Genomic DNA, 17,893 nt, shown 5'->3' on the forward strand with positions numbered 1-17,893 from the left:
AAATAAATATATATAACATAAGTACTCTTGGATGCATAAAACTCTATTTTATATATATATATAGATCATGTTTTACTATGGTTACAATGAATTTAATTAACTCGTTGATGATCTCTATGGTTTTATTTCATTAATTTACCATCAAGTGTTTTTAATTGATCTAGAAAATATTATCATGATAATGATGAGGTCGGGTAAAAACTAGGGGCATTGGATCCCGTGGAAACAAAACCCATCTTTCATGCACGAAAGAAATTAACCACTACTTTTAATGGAAGCTAGCTAGCAGTTGTAGTAGTACATGATGATGAGAACCCTCTCTCTCTCTCTCAAACACACAAGAAAAACCTGCTTTTAAACCAACCAAAAAGTTTCATAATGTCTCGTTGAAATGAAGAGCACAAATCATTATCAGCTGCAAATGTTCGATGCACCCATACATGATGACAATATATTTTTTACATTTTCAAATCGGCGGCTTTTGACTCCCATTTCTTCTAATTGTGATCTTCAAGAAAAATCAGTATTAGATCCTGTTTAGATTGAGAGTGAGATGAGTTGAAATGATTTGTAAATAATAATAAGATTTACCAATTAAGATAAATTGAGATGATTTTTAAAAATTTTATGTGTTTGAATTGGAAGTGATGAGATGAGATGGTTTAAGTTGTTGGAGAGGAAATAGATGTGAGTCCCATAAATGATTGTATAGTATTTATAATGATTTTATTTTATTTATAAATAAATAATAATAATTTTTTAATGAGAAATTATGGCCAATTTGTTTTTATAATAAATTATAATAGAAACAATTGAAACCATCTCAAAGTTAGATATAGAGTGTTTTACCGTACAATAACTCTTCTCTCAATCTAAACCAGGATTAAGGAAGTATTTTTAATATTTTTATTTTATTTTTTGATTAAGGAATTATTTTTTAATGATGTTTTAAATTTATTTTATTTTTTAAAAATATTTAAAAGTATTAAAAAATTTTATATAAAAAATAACTTAAAAAAATACACATAAAAAATACATACTAGAACTAGCAGGAGCTCCAAACGATGGCCGTGACATTGTTCTATTTTCAATGACTTCTTGGTGTGCGTAGTTGATAGGTCAAGGAGATCTTAGAGATTAATTACTGAAATCTAAACTGAAAGTTATTTTCTTTATCTGTCCAACTGGAAGTATTACACCATATACTTTCACCTAATTAACATTTTTTGATTAAGTGTAAAGCTTCTTTATGGTATTTCTTTTATTCTTATTGAAATCCGACCTTAAAGGAATATAAGCCCAAACTTTCGAAGAAAGTGTCGTGTAGTCCAGCCCAAGCTGAGTTAAGGGCCAAAAATAAGCCCAAACTTTCTCTACGAAAAAATTTACTAATAACGTGTTAGTCGGGCCGGGCCTAAGCTTAGAAAATCCGGAACTAGAACTGCCGTATGACCTAAAACAACGGTTCATTTTTGTTTTAAAAATAAATTTGTAAGTATTTAATTGATATGTCATAATCAAATATAATACTAATATGAAGATATGTTACATCAATCAACATTAAAAAAAAGAGTTGGAATACTATGGGGTAGATTACTATTTTGATTAGGCCTCGTTTGAATTGGAAACTCACTACAATTCATCTTAATTCATCTCATCTCATTATTATAATTTTTTTAAATTTTTACACAAAATATAATAAACAATTCAAATTTTTTAAATCTCAAAATAATAATAATATTAAAAAATAATATTCTAATAATATTTTATTTTATTAATCATAAACCATTTCAACTCATCTCTGAATCTAAACGAGACCTTAAAAAGTTCTTAAAGTTAAAAGATATATTTTTCTGAAGACAACAATGTATAATTCTTCTCTATTATTTCTTATTCATTTCAATCATTTTTATACTTACACATGACTATATTTTTTAAAGAATATATTGCGTTTCAGTTGAAGAAGAAAAATCATAATTTATAATTCATGACTGTTAATCCTATTAATTATCTTCGAATTAATAAATATGTTTTTATATTTTTATATCTATAATTAGGTTTACAATGATGCGTGTTTTATTTAAGGGTGGGCTCTGACTCTAACGGAGTTGGAAAGCCCACCTCTGAACTTTGACTTTGATTGGAGTGGGAGGCATTTTCGGGCTCGGAGTCATAGTCCAACCCCGATTGGAGTTTGGAGTTTGGAGTTGGCGATCGGAACTCAGAGCTCCAATCGGAGTTGGACTTGCCCATGGCCCAATATCTGTATGGGCTCCCCATTTCCAAAAAACCTGTTAAAAATTATTAAAAAAAAAAAAGAAAAAACTAAAAATCACCAACCCAATGGGCTTCCCATGTCCGAAAAGTATTGTAAAAAATAATTAAAAACATAAATACAATGAGTAAATTACATACATTACAAAACAAAAGAGAAAAAAAAATGCACAATCACAAACAAATGTAAATTAAAAATGCAATGAACCACCAAACCACCACCACAATCACAACCAAACAACATTCACAATCACAAGTTCACAACCTACCACCCACCACAATTGCAATCACAATTATCAATCACCACCAAACAATTAACCACCAGTCTACCACAATCACAAGCAATCCTAATTACCAACTTTACCAAGGTCCTCAACCAATTTACAATCACAATTAACCCTAAAACAAAAAGCAACAGTTTACAATAAATAATTATCAGCACTATCAGCCTCCAATTCCAAGCATCCTATATTGTTTTGGAAATTAAAAAAAGTTAGACATTGCAATACTTACCCAATATCATACTAATAGTAAAGTACCTCACATGACAGTTAATGATATATTGAATAGTCCAGACTCCATTCCACGATGTCATCATCTCAATCATCCTCAATTATTTTGGGGTTCATAGTTAGGTTTATAAAAACATAAAAGTTATAACTTAAAATAATTTAAACATTAAAAATATGTAATTAATTGTTTAAAAATGAAGGTTAAAAGCATAAAATTACTCGATTCAAGCCTATAGCTCTCGGCATCATCAACAATATTTAGACCAATAGGTGTAGAACTTAGCCAGTTCTATGTGCAAATGAGGGCCTCCACAGTGGTCGAAACCAATTAACTCCAATAAGCATCCAACACACAACCTCTAGTGCTAAACGCCTACTCAGAGACAATCGTAGTGATAAGAATGACTAGCACGTCTTGGGCTAATCAGGAAAGGATTGAAAACTTGGTGTAATGAACCTTCTACCAAGTTAATATATGAAATGTATCACTACATACCTCGACAACTTCTACAAAATAACGTTCAACCTCAAACTTACACTCCGTAATATTCTTTGATGCTCAGATTTGATGATGCCTTCGCATCAAGATAGATGAACTAAAGTTTGCTCGAGCCAAGCTTGAGCGAATATCGAATGAACAATATTTCTGAAGTTCACTCGAGCTAATGTTGAGAGAGTATCAAGCGAACAATCTATCTGAAGTTCACTCGAGTCATAGTCGAACATCTTCTAGATGGCGTTTTCAAGCTTTCAACAACAAAATCCCCCAATTCAAAGGCTAAAAATTGAAATCACCCAATTCAAACAACAAATACAACAAAATTCACAATCAACCAAATTCGATTTTGGGACCTTAAGGGCTTGTTTGGATTCGCAAGTCATCTCAGCTCATCTCAACTCATCTCACTACTATTCATTACTATTCAGCAACTTTAACTCACAAATCTCACTACTATTCACAACTCATCTTATTACTATTCACAATCCATCTCAACTCATCTCAGCTCATCTCAAGTCATCTTAACTCATCTTCGAATCCAAACATCTCCTAAGTCTAAAAAACCATAAATCAAACAACCAACACAAACGAAATTATGAGGGTAAAATCGTCTTACGGTGTCGCGACAGCTGACGGGAAGTAGTCTACAGTGGGTCTAGGCTCGCAATTAGGGCTGGGCTCCGACTCCGACGGAGTCGGAGTGCTCGTTTCCGACCTCCGACTCCGACAAGAGTCGGAGCCAAATTGGAGCTCCGACTCCGACTCCGACTCCGACTCCGAACTGGAGTCGGAGTCCGACTCCGATCGGAGGTCGGAGCTCCGACCTCCTATCGAAGCTCCGACCTCCTATAGGAGCTCCGACATAAGATCGGAGCTCGACGTGCGCTCGAGGTTCGCTCGACTTCCGCTCGACTTTCGCTCGAGCGAACCTTTCTGGAAGAGGTTCGCTCGACTTCCGCTCGATCTGTCGCTCGAGCAGAACTCTTCCAGAGAGGTTCGCTCGACTTCCGCTCGACATGTCGCTCGAGCCAATGTTCAATACAACGTGTGCTCGACTTGCGCTCGACACCTCGCTCGAGCGAAAGTGTACAGTAAAAAAAATTTCGGAGTCGGAATCGGAGCTTCTTGGAGCTCCGACTCCGACTCCGACTCCGAATAGATATTCGAAGCTACTCCGAATTCTGACTCTGAATTCCGATGACTCCGACGAAGTCGGAGTCGGAGTCGGAGCGGAAGTCGGACGGAGTCTGAATTTTTGGAATTTTGTACACCCCTACTCGCAATGGCGTCAGGCAATGGCAGTAAGGCGTGGCATAGCCGACGGGTAGAGAGATCCAAAGAGGATAGAGAAGCGTCTTGAAAGAGTGAGGGGGAAAATTAGGGGTCCTGTGTTTTGGACCCTTGATGTGCACAAAATGACGTTGTTCTACTTGAAATGGAACGACGTTGTTTAGTTAACTTAGTTTCAAACTATTAGTATTAGATGTAAAACGACATCGTTTTACATTTGATTTGAAAAAAAAAAATATCAGAGTTTGAAGCCCATACGAACTCCTAATTAATTCTCCTCCGATGTGGGCATTGGTCGGAGTCGGAGCCAGTGGAGGATTTGCACAGCCCTAGTTGTATTTATATATATAAATAAATAATTATTATAATAATATAAATTCACCTCGTTAAAGATTAATTCTTAACTCTTCCACTTAGAGTTTTTGTGGCGCACCTGGCCCCCTGTCTTGCCAAGGATCGCGATGTCTAGATGTTGGCCGCACGAATCATACACTTCTCGCATGTAGTGATAACAAAGTGTGTACTCTCATGCTCAATTAAAAGTGTACAGTTAATTCACAGTGAAAATTAAATGGATAGTCATTAAATCTAAATAATAGTACCAAAAAATTTAAAAATTACATCGCAATATTATCCAAAAGTCACATGTCTCCAACCATAAGAGCTTAATCGGCAAGGAGCGGCTACAAGGTGTGCAACGGTGACTAGAGGGAGGAGGCACATTGTGTATTTTTTAACCCAAAAATGGGTTTAGGGTTTGAGGTTGAGAGACTGAGATAGACAGAGAGACCGATAGATGGAGGAGATCACCGTTGCCAACGTAGAGCTGGCACGACAAGGTGACAACGAGGATAATCAAAGGGGAACTGAGCGCAATTGAGGTTGGAGATTTTGAACTCCAAATTGGTTTGGGCTTCAGAACCGAGTGAGGGAGGAAATTAGTGAAGCTTACCGGTGGTCTTAGTTGGACGATGTGTGGCAAATGGCAAACGGTGGTGGTAACAAAATAAACAAAGGGAGAGAGAGAGAGAGAGAGAGAGAGAGAGAACTAAATAGAGACAAAGAGACGGTGGAGGAAATATGGCTTACCAACTGGATCATACCAGGATTATTGTGATTTTCAATCTTTATGGTGGGATCTGGTGTCTAGACTGGATGATACAAATTTGTCCAAAGTGGCTGATGTTTTGCATGGTATTTGGAAAAGAATTAATGATTTTGTGTTCAATAATAAATTTAGAAGTCCTTCCTCTCTGTTTCAACTGGCAACTCAAGATGATAGAGTTGTTAATTCACATCCTCCATAGGGATTGAATGAACTTATGCAAGAGAGAGCAGTAGTGACAGCAGCTGAGCAAGGATGGATCCCACCTAGTGAAGGTTATGTAAAAGCTAATGTTGATGCAACTTTTGTTAAAGAAACAGGAAGGATGAGATTTGGGATGGTAGTAAGGGATCATTGGGGTGAAGTTCAAACTGTTTTAGCTGGCTCTAGAAGTGCCATTCAAATTGCTGCAATAGCATAATGCTGGGCTATCAATAGAGCCATTATTTTCTGTGATGAACTAGGACTAAGATGAGTACAAGTTGAGGGAGATGCAAAGCTCGTTGTAAATGCGGTTAAAAAGGATTCTGTAGACTACTCTTGGAATGGTCAACTCATTGAGGACATGAAGGACTTCATGATGTCTCATCAAAATTGGTCCATACTGCTGTTAAATTAGGATTGTCTTTAAATTATGAATAGAAGAGGAACATCCTAGGTTGCCCCATTTGTTATTTTTGACAAATTTGAAATTCTTTTTAAAAAAAAAACACACATACTAATATATGATTTATCATTTTTATCTATATATTTAAACAAGTATAAATATAGGTTGGTACGGCTTCGCTACCTTAACAGAAAGACCGTTAGCGTTAACCGAAACAACAGCCACCACCGATTCCAAAACCGAAGACGTCCGTTGATACGGACCCCTTAGGGCACTTTGAGTGAAGAAGGTTATTTCCGTCGCTTTGAAAAAAACAGAAGGGAAAGAAAAAAGTAAAAGAACAAAATAAAACTTATCTGCGGCTTCACTTTTATTTCTCTCCTTTTCCATTCAGGAGGTGTTCGATTTGAACATTCGTACACCCCCTGGGTCCTGAGTCCCTCTCCCTCTGCGAGACTGCCATGGCATCGGATGGGTATCCTGACAAGAACGCTCTTTTCAGAAAACTGAAAGCAAAGTCCGAAAACAAGGTCTGTGCTTTTGTTTTTCCTTTTCTAACTTATTCTCTTTTAGGTTTCTTTTGGTTGGATCTGAATCAGATCTGAGGGGCTCTGTAATGGGATGTTTGGTTTTGAATTTCTCGTTTGGGTTTTGCTTGTGGATTCAGATGTGTTTCGATTGTAATGCAAAGAACCCTACTTGGGCGTCCGTGACGTACGGGATCTTCCTCTGCATTGATTGTTCGGCCGTGCATCGAAGCCTCGGAGTCCACATTAGCTTCGTCAGGTATCGGTTCTAATTGGGTTTTTCTATTCTTTGGAGATCTGTTTTGTTTTTGGTGTGCGACGAGGTCATTGGGTTCGTGGGGTTAGCTTTTTAACTTGATTCAGCTGTGAATTAGCTTGCATTCTTTTCTGTTATTTGTGTAATTGTGGATAATTATGCCCAAGAAGTTATAGATGGTGTGTCTTTTTTGTCTCGAAATTATGGAGTAGGCACTTTTCCATTCATGGGATTAGCCATAGTTATATCTTAATTCGCTGTTAAATAGCAAGAAACAAATATTTATGTTGATAGCTCAGCGTGCCGCATATTCATTGATGCTTATGCACATTGACATGGCTGGTTCTGTCTGTGGATTCAGAAACATGTTTGGAATGCAATCAACATATCTAAGAAGATTTTCTGATCAGATTTTGTGACTACTTGGATGGTGGGTGAAATTTTATGCAAGGATGTGGTAGAAAAATTCGATCTAGAATGTAAAAGGAAGGTATAAGACTTAACGGTTACAAGAAGGGAATGGGATAATTTTTGCCTTTAAGTTTTGTGATGGCGAACCTACCCCTCCACCCCCCTCTTAAAGGGGAAGAGTGAAAAAAGGTTTGTGAGCAACTGCATGGGGAATGTCAGATCAAGAAGTTTAGGTTGTACTCTCCTTAGACCTTAGCTAAAAATAAAAATAAAAAATTTTCGGGGTCTTTTTTTATTGCCTTAATTGTTTTTTGTTGCCTTAATTTTTTTTATTGCTTTAATCAGAGGGTGTAACCAAGTACATAGGAAGATCTTCCTAACAGAATTGCCTTAGATTTTGAAGATGGGGAGCAAGATTAAATTATGAGAATTTTCCAGCCATCTTTATTTGTCCAGATTGTGTTTCTGAAAACATTAGTGGGGACTATTTGAATTGTAATTCTTATACATCCCTTCCTACAGTGATGGCTTGCAAGACATTCTTCAGGAAATAGAACTCTGAAAAAGAACATAGCTGACATGTTTACAAGGCCATTTTTAGTCTAACACAACAGACTTTTTAGTTGTGTATTAAACATGGAATCATGTCTTTTGCTGAAATGCCAAATTGTCTTTACTAAATCTCCTCTTTTTTAAAACATTTCCATTAGAGCTCATGGACAAGACCTTATATTGTTGTTCACCAAATATTAGGAGTGTTTTTATGTTTTGGTTTGGGAAACTGTGTCTTTCTATCAATGGTTGGTGTTGGAAGACCTCATTTTTTTTCAAATCATGTTACAAAAAGGAGGTTGAAGAAGCATTAGTTTGAATTCATTACTCGTTATAATACATAAGATTTTTTTATAAGTAATTTTTTTGAGTAATATATAAAATGAAAAACACAATAAATATTAAATTTTAAATTGATAAGAATCCTCTCCATTTTTCTTCTTCCCCTGATTGAGTATAGGAGGGTGGTGAATGAGATCCCACATTGCTCGTGATGGAAAATTTCTTGCCGTTTATGATGTGCCAATGGGATCTAATTATAATAGATTATAATAGTTTCTTTTGTAGTATGGGCTCATATGTGGTTGTGGTTTAAGCCTTCCTTGGATGGTTACTAATGGTATTAGAGCCAAACCCAACAGGAATTGTGGGACTTAAGCTGTGCAACTTGTGATTGAATTGCTCGACAGAGTCATCGAGGATTTAAGAGGGGAGAGATTGTAATACCCCAGGTTAAGAATAGGAAGGAGGTGAATGAGACTCCACATTGCTTGGGAGGAAGAAGTTCTTTTCTTTTATAATGATTCTAAAGAGCTCTAATTGTAACATTGGTTAGTTCTTCTGGCAATATAAGCCCAGATGCGGCTTGAGCCTTTCTTGGGCATGACATGTTTTACTTTTACTTTTACGGATATCTCATCTTTAAAACCTAAATCCTAGGTTCTAATATGCTGTTTAGGTGTCATCATTTGTAAGTTGAGAACCATTTATGAGTTATGGTAATGGAGTGACAAACTTACTGGCGCAAAAATTCGAAAATCATAATAGTTGTGTGTTTGACAGTGCACATCACAAGATCTTAGAAGAAACTTATGATAACAAGGTTTTCTTCTTTTTTTTTTTTTTTAATATTGTTAGCATATTCAAAGCTTTTAATAGAATATTTGGGTCACGTTCTTCAGGTCTGTTCCATGTTTTGAGTCTGGAATTCAACATGTCAATAACCCAACAAACCTGACCTGATCTACTTAGTTTATCACAATTACTTACCCTAACTTCCTCCCGTCTCTCACTAAGCCTCTTATCGCCATTCCTGACAAAGGTATCATTGGATTTGCATGATGCCGATGTGTCTAATTCGACTCTAGTCTCATTGATCCCCTCCACCGAGTTCGAGTCACTCCGCTGATTAGTGCAACATGTCCAACATGCCTTCATTGCCTTGCAGATTTGCTCTTCCTTCACCACTTCACACAAGTGGCTCCCTCATATGGTAGGTTTGGGATATTGGTTACCCGACCGTCAATCTAGTCGAGGGGGATGGTTCGATTTGGTTTAGTGATTGATCACAAGTGTTGGTCTGTTAGTTGATGGCCATCGTTTCTTTGGTCGATAAGGGTTGAAAATTGACTAGAGGAATTCTACCAATAATTATTTAGGGAAGGTTTGGGGGTGAGATGAGAATTTTGTGTTTTGTTTTGAAGTTTAAAATATTATGTTTTAATATTATTATTGTTTTGGGATTTGAAAAATGTGTATTGGGATTTGAAAAAGTTGAATTGTTTATTATATTTTGTATGGGGATTTGAAAAGGTGTAATGATGAGATGAGATGAGATGAAAATTTTGTGTTTTGTCTTGTGCCCCAAACCTGCCCTTAGAATCTCTTCTTGTAGGGAGGCATTCGTGGTTTTGAACATTAAAGGGTTACCAATGGCAATCCACTATGGAGGATTAAACCAATCATTCTTCTCTTGTATACTTCCTGTTTATCACAATGCTTAGCTTGAAATTAGTCTCATCTCTTGTATACTTCATGTGTACCTTGGCCATGCCTAATTATGTGGATTAATATATTCTTCTTACTTTTCAAAAAAAAGAAAATTCAGGCATTCTTCTCTTAAAGGTTTTTTGAATTCTTTTTATTCTTCCCTTAAACGAGATGTTCCTCCTATGTATTCCCTTTGTGTACATGGGTTATCCCCTAGTGCTCTTTAGGCCCCGTTTGGATAAGCAGGTGGTCTTGTCTCATCCAATCTCAACATCCAAATACTACTAAAACACAAACACTTTGCAATTTCTCTTTCATACTTTTTCATCTAAACATTACTAATCATTACAACTTTCCCAAAATTCCATATAAAACACAAAAAATAATTCAATATTTTCAAATCCTAGAACAAAAATTTTAATTTTTTCTCTCTTTTTTCCCAAAACTCAAAGAAAATCTTAACTCAAACTATTTCACTACTATTTACAAACCATCTCATTACTATTCACAGATTTCTCATCTCATCTCATCTGACTATCTAAACAAGGCATTAGTAAAATGCAATGTCTTTACTTATAAAAAAAAAAAAAAATTATCAAATCTTATTTTTTTACTACATTGATGTAGATCTATTGGATTCTTGCACATTGCTTCTTCCTATAAGAACTAAACCTTTTCAACATGAAAATCACGTTATTTAAGTTTATGACTTATTTAGTACTCAAAGGAAGCAATCCTAAAGCTTGTAGAAAACTCTAGAAACACTGGATCTTGACATAAATATGAATTTCTTTGTAGAACTTTATTTAAGTCCCTTCTTTTTACTTATATATAAAAAAATAATTATTTAAGTCCCTTTTAGGTAAATAGGTAAAAAATATATATTTTAACCCTAGATTGCTTATAAGATCTTTGAAACCATTTTTGTTTCAATAGGGTGTCTCATGTTGGCTTCACGCTTGGAAAGCTCTGAATTTCCTAAACTAAAAGTCACTATTAAGACAATAACTTTTGACCCTTCTTAATGGATGTGCACTTGGAGTCTGACATTTTGTGATCAAAAGTATAAGGATCTTTGGTGTAAGCTTGACAGCTTGTATTTAGAGACAGGATTCTTGGAACATTTTCTTGTAATCTTCTGGATTTTGTAAATGTCTATAGAAGAAATGGGGGATAATTAGAGTTTTTCCTTCTTTATATTTCCTTCTTGTCATGCAGACTTTTTGGTCCACATTGTTCATGCTTATTTTTCTTTCTTTTAAATGTCTCGGACTCATTTCCTCAGGATGGGCTTGTGAAGATAGAGCTCCTGTGATAACTTAGTGTGGTCATATTTTTTTATCTGTATATATTTTTATGTCATTTAAAGGCATTTGATTTTTAAATCATATATTTGGCAGACTAAAACACCTATAAGAGTGGTATTTTTTGTTTGGACAACCACCTTGGGGAATATCCTCATCATGTATTAACTTCGGGAAACGTCATATCATCATGATTGATTGGCACTGTATCCGGAGGAAGATTGAGGAATCTATAGACCACTTTTTACTACATTGTAAGGTTGTTAGAGCCCTGTGGAATGACTTCTTTAGTAGAGTTGGGATGACTTCAATTATGCTTAGAAGGATGGTAGATCTCTTTGCAAACTGGAGAGGGTTATATGGAAGCTCTCAAATTGTAGCAGTGTGGAAGATGACTCCCTATCTGTCTGGTGTGATATATTTGAAGGGAATGGTAGAAATTTTGAGGTTCTTAACCTAACGATGGAAAAATTTAAAACCTTCTTCAATACTCTATATTTCTTCGGGAACCGCAATAGATTTTAAAGGGCTGAGTTTTCATGATTCGATTGTATTTTGTTATGTTTAATTATGTGTTCTCTTGTATACATACAGTGTACTTGGGGTAATTCTGTTGCATTTGTACTATTAGGGGTACTTTACTCTGGCTTGAAAGCAAGGTTGTCAATTTCTAGGTGGTCCTTGTTACATTTTACATGTACAATTGCAGACCATTTCTACTACAGAGTTGAATGGAACATTGTGGGAGCTGTTAGGCTTGTCACTAGGGCATATTCTTTCTTGTGCACCCTTTTTCTATTGGCTTATTTTTTCTCTAAAAATAGGAAAATATAGTTAAGACTTAATGAAATTGTTTGTTTTTTCATGAAGGTCTACAAACTTAGACTCATGGACTCCTGAGCAGCTGAAAATGATGACTTTTGGGGGAAACAATCGTGCACAGGTTTTCTTTAAGCAGCATGGATGGACTGATGGGGGCAAAATTGAAGCTAAATATACATCAAGAGCTGCCGACTTATATAGGCAAATCCTTTCAAAGGAAGTTGCTAAAAGTTTGGCAGAAGAGACAGGTTTACCATCATCATCCGTTTCTTCTGAGTCAACACAAGCTGCTTATGGACTCCCTGATGTCAAGACAAGTGAAGCTCCAAAAGAGAACGCTTTATCAAGGCAAGATGTACCCGATACATCTGCCTTGCCTAAAGCTCCTCATGCAGTTGCTACCAGTACTGTTAAGAAGCCTCTCGGTGCAAAGAAAATTGGGAAGACTGGGCTTGGTGCTAGAAAGCTTACTATGAAGGTAGAGATGTATTGATGTGCCTCTGTGAACAGCCTTAGAAGTATTTTGTGGTCTGGTTTCTTCTGCCTGATCATCCTAGATTAATTAAAATGCTTCTGTTAACAAAATATTCTCTTTCAAATGCAGTCAAGCGAAAGTCTCTATGATCAGAAGCCTGAGGAACCAGCTATTCCAGTTTCCTCCACAAATAGCACTCCAACAGCTGGCTCATCTTTTGCATCGCGCTTTGAATATCTTGAAAATGTCCAATCTGCTGAGAATAGCTCCAGTGGGCCTCACATGATCAGCCATGTATCTCCACCAAAGTCTTCAAGCTTCTTTACAGATTTTGGAATGGATAGCGGTTTTCCAAAGAAAGCTGGCTCAAGTTCCTCAAAAGTGCAAGTATGCTACATAAGCATGCTATATATGAAACTTTTCTGTGGTTATCATTACTTATGTGTGGATCATGCTCATCTGGTTGACATAATTTTAATCAAGAAGTTAAGAACAGTAGCTGTGAAGAAAGGTTTCTAGGCCCAGTTTTTAGATAGGTTATGATGCAAAGATTCAGACCAGTGCCATCTTAGACACTAAAGTTACGCCAACATAACTATACAGAAAGACTATTGCACTATACTCTTAACGCATGCAGGCTGCCCCCCTTTTTTTCCCTTAAACCCAGAGATAAAGAAGCACATATCTACATTATATGTTCCTGACTATCTATGTTATCATTACTTCTTAATTTTTACGTTCATTAATGTGGTCAAATTTGCTTTTACATGTTTAAAAGTCGTTAGAAATTTTCTTTTATGCTATGAAGTTGGCCTTCGTTACCAAATAGGACAAGTCAGTGTCTGAATGTATCCACAGTAAGATCCATGTCCATGAATGAGTGTCTGAAACTAAATCTATACCAAAGAGATGTCCAATTATTGTTTGTATGAATGTCCAATCACCACATTATTGTTGTCAGCTCAACAATTTCTATGGGAAAGAGTCCTTAGTTACTTGGTAGCTGAGTCGGTTTGTCATATTGGATGTTTCGCTCATTTGCTGGAAGTTGTAAAGTCTAAATGAAACTCAGTGCAGCATTACTTTAAAAAAAAAAAGAAACTAAAAACTCAGTCCAGCATCAAGACATGTCTAGTTTTGTGATGTTATTTGTATTTGGTTGCACTAATTTACTCACATCTTCATTGAAATTTGTTGGTATGGAATGTAGTATGTCGAATATATGGAAGTAGGGTTTTCATTTTCTCTATCGCTGTGTGCAACTCTTTGGGCATCATCACAAACTTCATTTACAAGCTAATATATATATCCTCTAAAATGGGTTACTTTTTAAGATATGAATCATCTTCATTTCAAATTTTCACTTGAATTGGATAGTATCGATTTAATCCTCTTCATTACTTGAGGCATGCATATATCCTCGTTTATCCCTTCTTAATTATTTATTCTCTTACACTACTATTGTCCTTAGATTCAGGAAACTGATGAAGCAAGGAAGAAGTTTTCAAATGCGAAATCTATTTCATCTGCCCAATTCTTTGGGGATCAGAACAAGGCTACTGACGTAGATGCTCAAGCATCTTTGCAGAAGTTCTCAGTGCGTGTCCTTACCAAGACATACTTAAATATTATCTTCTGAATTGGGACTTAGGGGAATCTTTTAGATTTTTGAATGTTTAATCTTGTTTTGGGTTTTTACATTATATGCTTATATATCCTGTCCCTGTTCCCTCCCATATTGAGGGAATATGAATAAAAAAATAAAATAGAGAAACATATTTCTTAGCTTTGATGAAGCTAACTTTTTGTGGTTATGCAAAGAAAGTGCTTCTTAATAACATGACACAGGAAAGGATGAACTACTGATGATAAATTAATCTGCTTTGCCATTTTAACCTGCTTTGATGAAATATCCTGATATGAAGTAATTGATTTAATGCATGGAACTTTTTGTTATGAAAATGGTTGAGAATATGTAAGTAGAATTTTTTCCTATGCAATTGGGTTTTTAGCTAGGAAGATATATATGGATTCTGGATTTTGTATTAATTGTTTTCTTGTTAATTGCAGGGTTCAACTGCCATTTCCAGTTCTGATCTTTTCGGTGACAGAACAGATCATTCCATTGATCTTACTAATGACCTCATCAATCGACTCTCTTTCCAGGTAGGCCTTGCAACTCACTGCATTTTTCACTGTTTACTTGCATTATTCTTGATCAGCTTCAGAGATTCACCGGAACGTTCACGATGTCATCCTTTACATTTACGTTTTCTCCTTTTGAATGACACTGATATGGCTCCAACCCCCCCCAGGCACAACAGGATATTTCCAACCTTAAAAACATTGCGGGAGAGACCGGGAAGAAACTCAGTTCATTGGCATCCAATTTAATAACAGATCTTCAAGACCGAATCCTATGATACTAATATTTTTATGGCGGAAACAAAAACAAAAGTTGAGGAGTTTATTACCGTACCAACCAAATGTTTAGTGAATGTAAAACGCATTCATTGTAAAAATTTTCAGAAGACAATAAGATGTTAGGACTCTCCAGGCTTGTGACATGCTGGTGCTATTATATTGTTAGTGCAGGTATTTTGAGACTGACTGTGTCTAAGCTTGTATGCAAACCTCAGTTAGCTTTCCTGCTCTCTGTATAAGAAGTGTTTTTGAGTCGAGACAATATATCACCTTTTTCTTCAGATACTGAAGTTGGAAAATTTAGTACATTTTACTCGAACAATTTATCTGTGCATGTTAAAAAAATGTATAATTTTTTGGCTTTTCTTCTCTTATGCAGTCTTTGTTTTAAGGAAAATAAATAAATTTTACGAGTGGTGCTAGAGAGCAACCATTGTAACTGTGCACACACTACATGGCTGATTCTCATCCTTTTATTTATTTTTTTGTGCAAAACGTAGATGGCTTCTCATCTCCCTCTCTCCATCGTCTCTCATCAACTCTCTCATTAGCGTCTCTCTCTCTCATCAGCATGTTTCTCTCTCATCATCTTCTCTCTCCCTCTCTCCTCGACTCTCTCTCTCATCCTTCATCATCTCTCTCTCATCTCGGTTCTCTCTCTCATCGACTCTCTCTCTCATATCTCTAATTTTAAATTTAAGAGATGTGTAGTTTAGATGATGTCATATATTGTAAAAAAATGACTGCTCTCAACAGTAACTACTCCGAATAATATTTCAAATTTTACACTAGTTTGGAATGATTGGGAGTTTGAGACGCTCTAAAATCCATCAAATCGATTGGACTGCACTAAAGAAGTTTAGGATTGGAGCCTTCCAATGGGAACCGCCCAATAGACTACACCTTGCTCTGAACCTCAAATTGGGATCGAGGTTGTAGCGGCTGAGAAGCTCAATGATTGGTTTAGCTTAACTTGTATGAGTTCATATAAACCTAATAACTTTTTTATTTATATTTTTTTAATATTATTTTCAATTTTGTAGTGAGAATGTGTTAATGAGTAATGTTACATACAGTCATAGAATGCGCAAACGCTAACAATTGTTTTGAATAAGAGTAGTGTCTATTATTAAAAAATTAATTTTTTTTATGTGAGTCTCATATTAACTCATTTTTTTTAAAGAGATTGTGTAACACTTACACACTTCACAATTGCAAATATCATTTCTTTATGTTAAGTATAATAGTAATTAAACAAATATGAAAAAAGAATCATTTTTCTAATTTACAAAATCCCAAACTTTGCTTGTTGAAATTAAATAAAGTTACAAGATATAATATAAATAATTTTCAAGAATGGAACTTTACTCTTATGAAGCTACGTACTCCTATGAAGATTTTTCTAATAAAGTCACAACATAGACTCTCAAGTTATTAGTATTTTAATTTTCGAAATAAGGTAAAAATGAAACCTAGAAAGTCATAACATTTTCTTATTATATCTTTATTTTTCATAATCGTTCTTTATTCTCCCATTTACACTTTTATAGATAAAACGTGAAAATTTTATAATATTATTAGAATATTTTATTTTAGTGAAAAGAAAAATAGTTATGTTAAGAATCTTTCAAAACATGATAGAGGATAAAAATTTCAAAAAACAATTAAAGGATGAATGATTTTTTATCATCTTTATTTTCTTTTTAATTTTTCTTTGAGCTATTCATGTCATTTTGGCAACAGAAAGATATTGTGTTCATATTAATATATGAGAAATATTAAAATATCCGAGAATTTATAGAAGGCAAATAGTTTATAGAAGTTTATAGCGTTTAAAATCCATGTAGATATTAAAAAAAATTATAATCCATATTAAAAATTCACTTTTTTTTGTTTATTTCACTTTTTTTAAAAGAGATTTAAATGCACTATGCTTATATCATTACTCTTTACAAGGTATCTATTACTATATATAAAAGTGAAGTCATGTGACTCCGACGTGACATTCTATCCATAAAAGTAGGCTATTGTTGACAATAATTATAATAACAAATAGAATATTGAAGTGTTATGTTTATAAAGCAGTAATCATTTTAAAAATAATGTTTCATTATAAACTGTTGTAATTTTTAAGTTTTATTTATTTTCTTACATATAAAGATATAAACCGATTCAAGACTCCGCATAAAGATACTATTTCAACCTTTATATTATTTGGTCAACTTTTGTACTGTTTCATATGACTCTGACGTGACATTTTACCCATAAAAGTAGGCTATTATTGGCAATAATTGGAATAAAAAATAGAATCTTAAAGTGTTATGTTTATGAAGCAATAATCATTTTAAAAGCAATGTTTTATTATGAATTTTTGTAACTTTTAAGTTTCATTTCTTTTTTTACATTAAAGATATAAATCGATTCTAGACTCTATCCAAATGCACTAATTCAACTTTTATATTGTTTATTCAAAATATAAATCGGCCTATAAATCCTTTCGAATTTCTCCACTATAAAACCCTGTATCTCTCTAGATCTTTGTCTCTCATACACAATGATCTGCACACTGCGCGGGTTATATATCATATAACATTACTCGATGAGCATTCACAATGGTTATTTTATTTTATTCTTTAAAATACATCTCTAAACTTCATTTTTATTTATTTATTTTACATATTGACTTTTACAATATATTATATATCAACTTATCTATTTTTTTATATCATTTATATTTTTTATATTTGCAATATATTTTTATATACAATGTAATATAATTTAGTTCTATACACACAAAATAAAAATATATATGCCAAATAAAAATTAAAAATAAAATCAAAATATGA

At 34.5% G+C, this 17,893-nt stretch overlaps 1 protein-coding gene across 1 annotated transcript; it reads left to right on the forward strand.

Moving 5' to 3' along the window:
• The first annotated feature begins 6,565 nt into the window (after nucleotides 1-6,565).
• LOC108988697 (probable ADP-ribosylation factor GTPase-activating protein AGD9) lies at nucleotides 6,566-15,371 on the forward strand. Its single transcript, XM_018962025.2, has 7 exons — nucleotides 6,566-6,817; nucleotides 6,955-7,073; nucleotides 12,197-12,626; nucleotides 12,753-13,010; nucleotides 14,095-14,220; nucleotides 14,694-14,789; nucleotides 14,939-15,371. Exons 1-7 carry the CDS (start codon nucleotides 6,749-6,751, stop codon nucleotides 15,044-15,046), a joined length of 1,206 nt encoding a protein of 401 aa, XP_018817570.1. The 5' UTR covers nucleotides 6,566-6,748; the 3' UTR covers nucleotides 15,047-15,371.
• The last annotated feature ends 2,522 nt before the right edge of the window (nucleotides 15,372-17,893 follow it).

Source organism: Juglans regia, chromosome 2 (assembly GCF_001411555.2).
Source record: "Juglans regia cultivar Chandler chromosome 2, Walnut 2.0, whole genome shotgun sequence".
In the NCBI taxonomy this organism is placed as follows: Eukaryota; Viridiplantae; Streptophyta; class Magnoliopsida; order Fagales; family Juglandaceae; genus Juglans; species Juglans regia.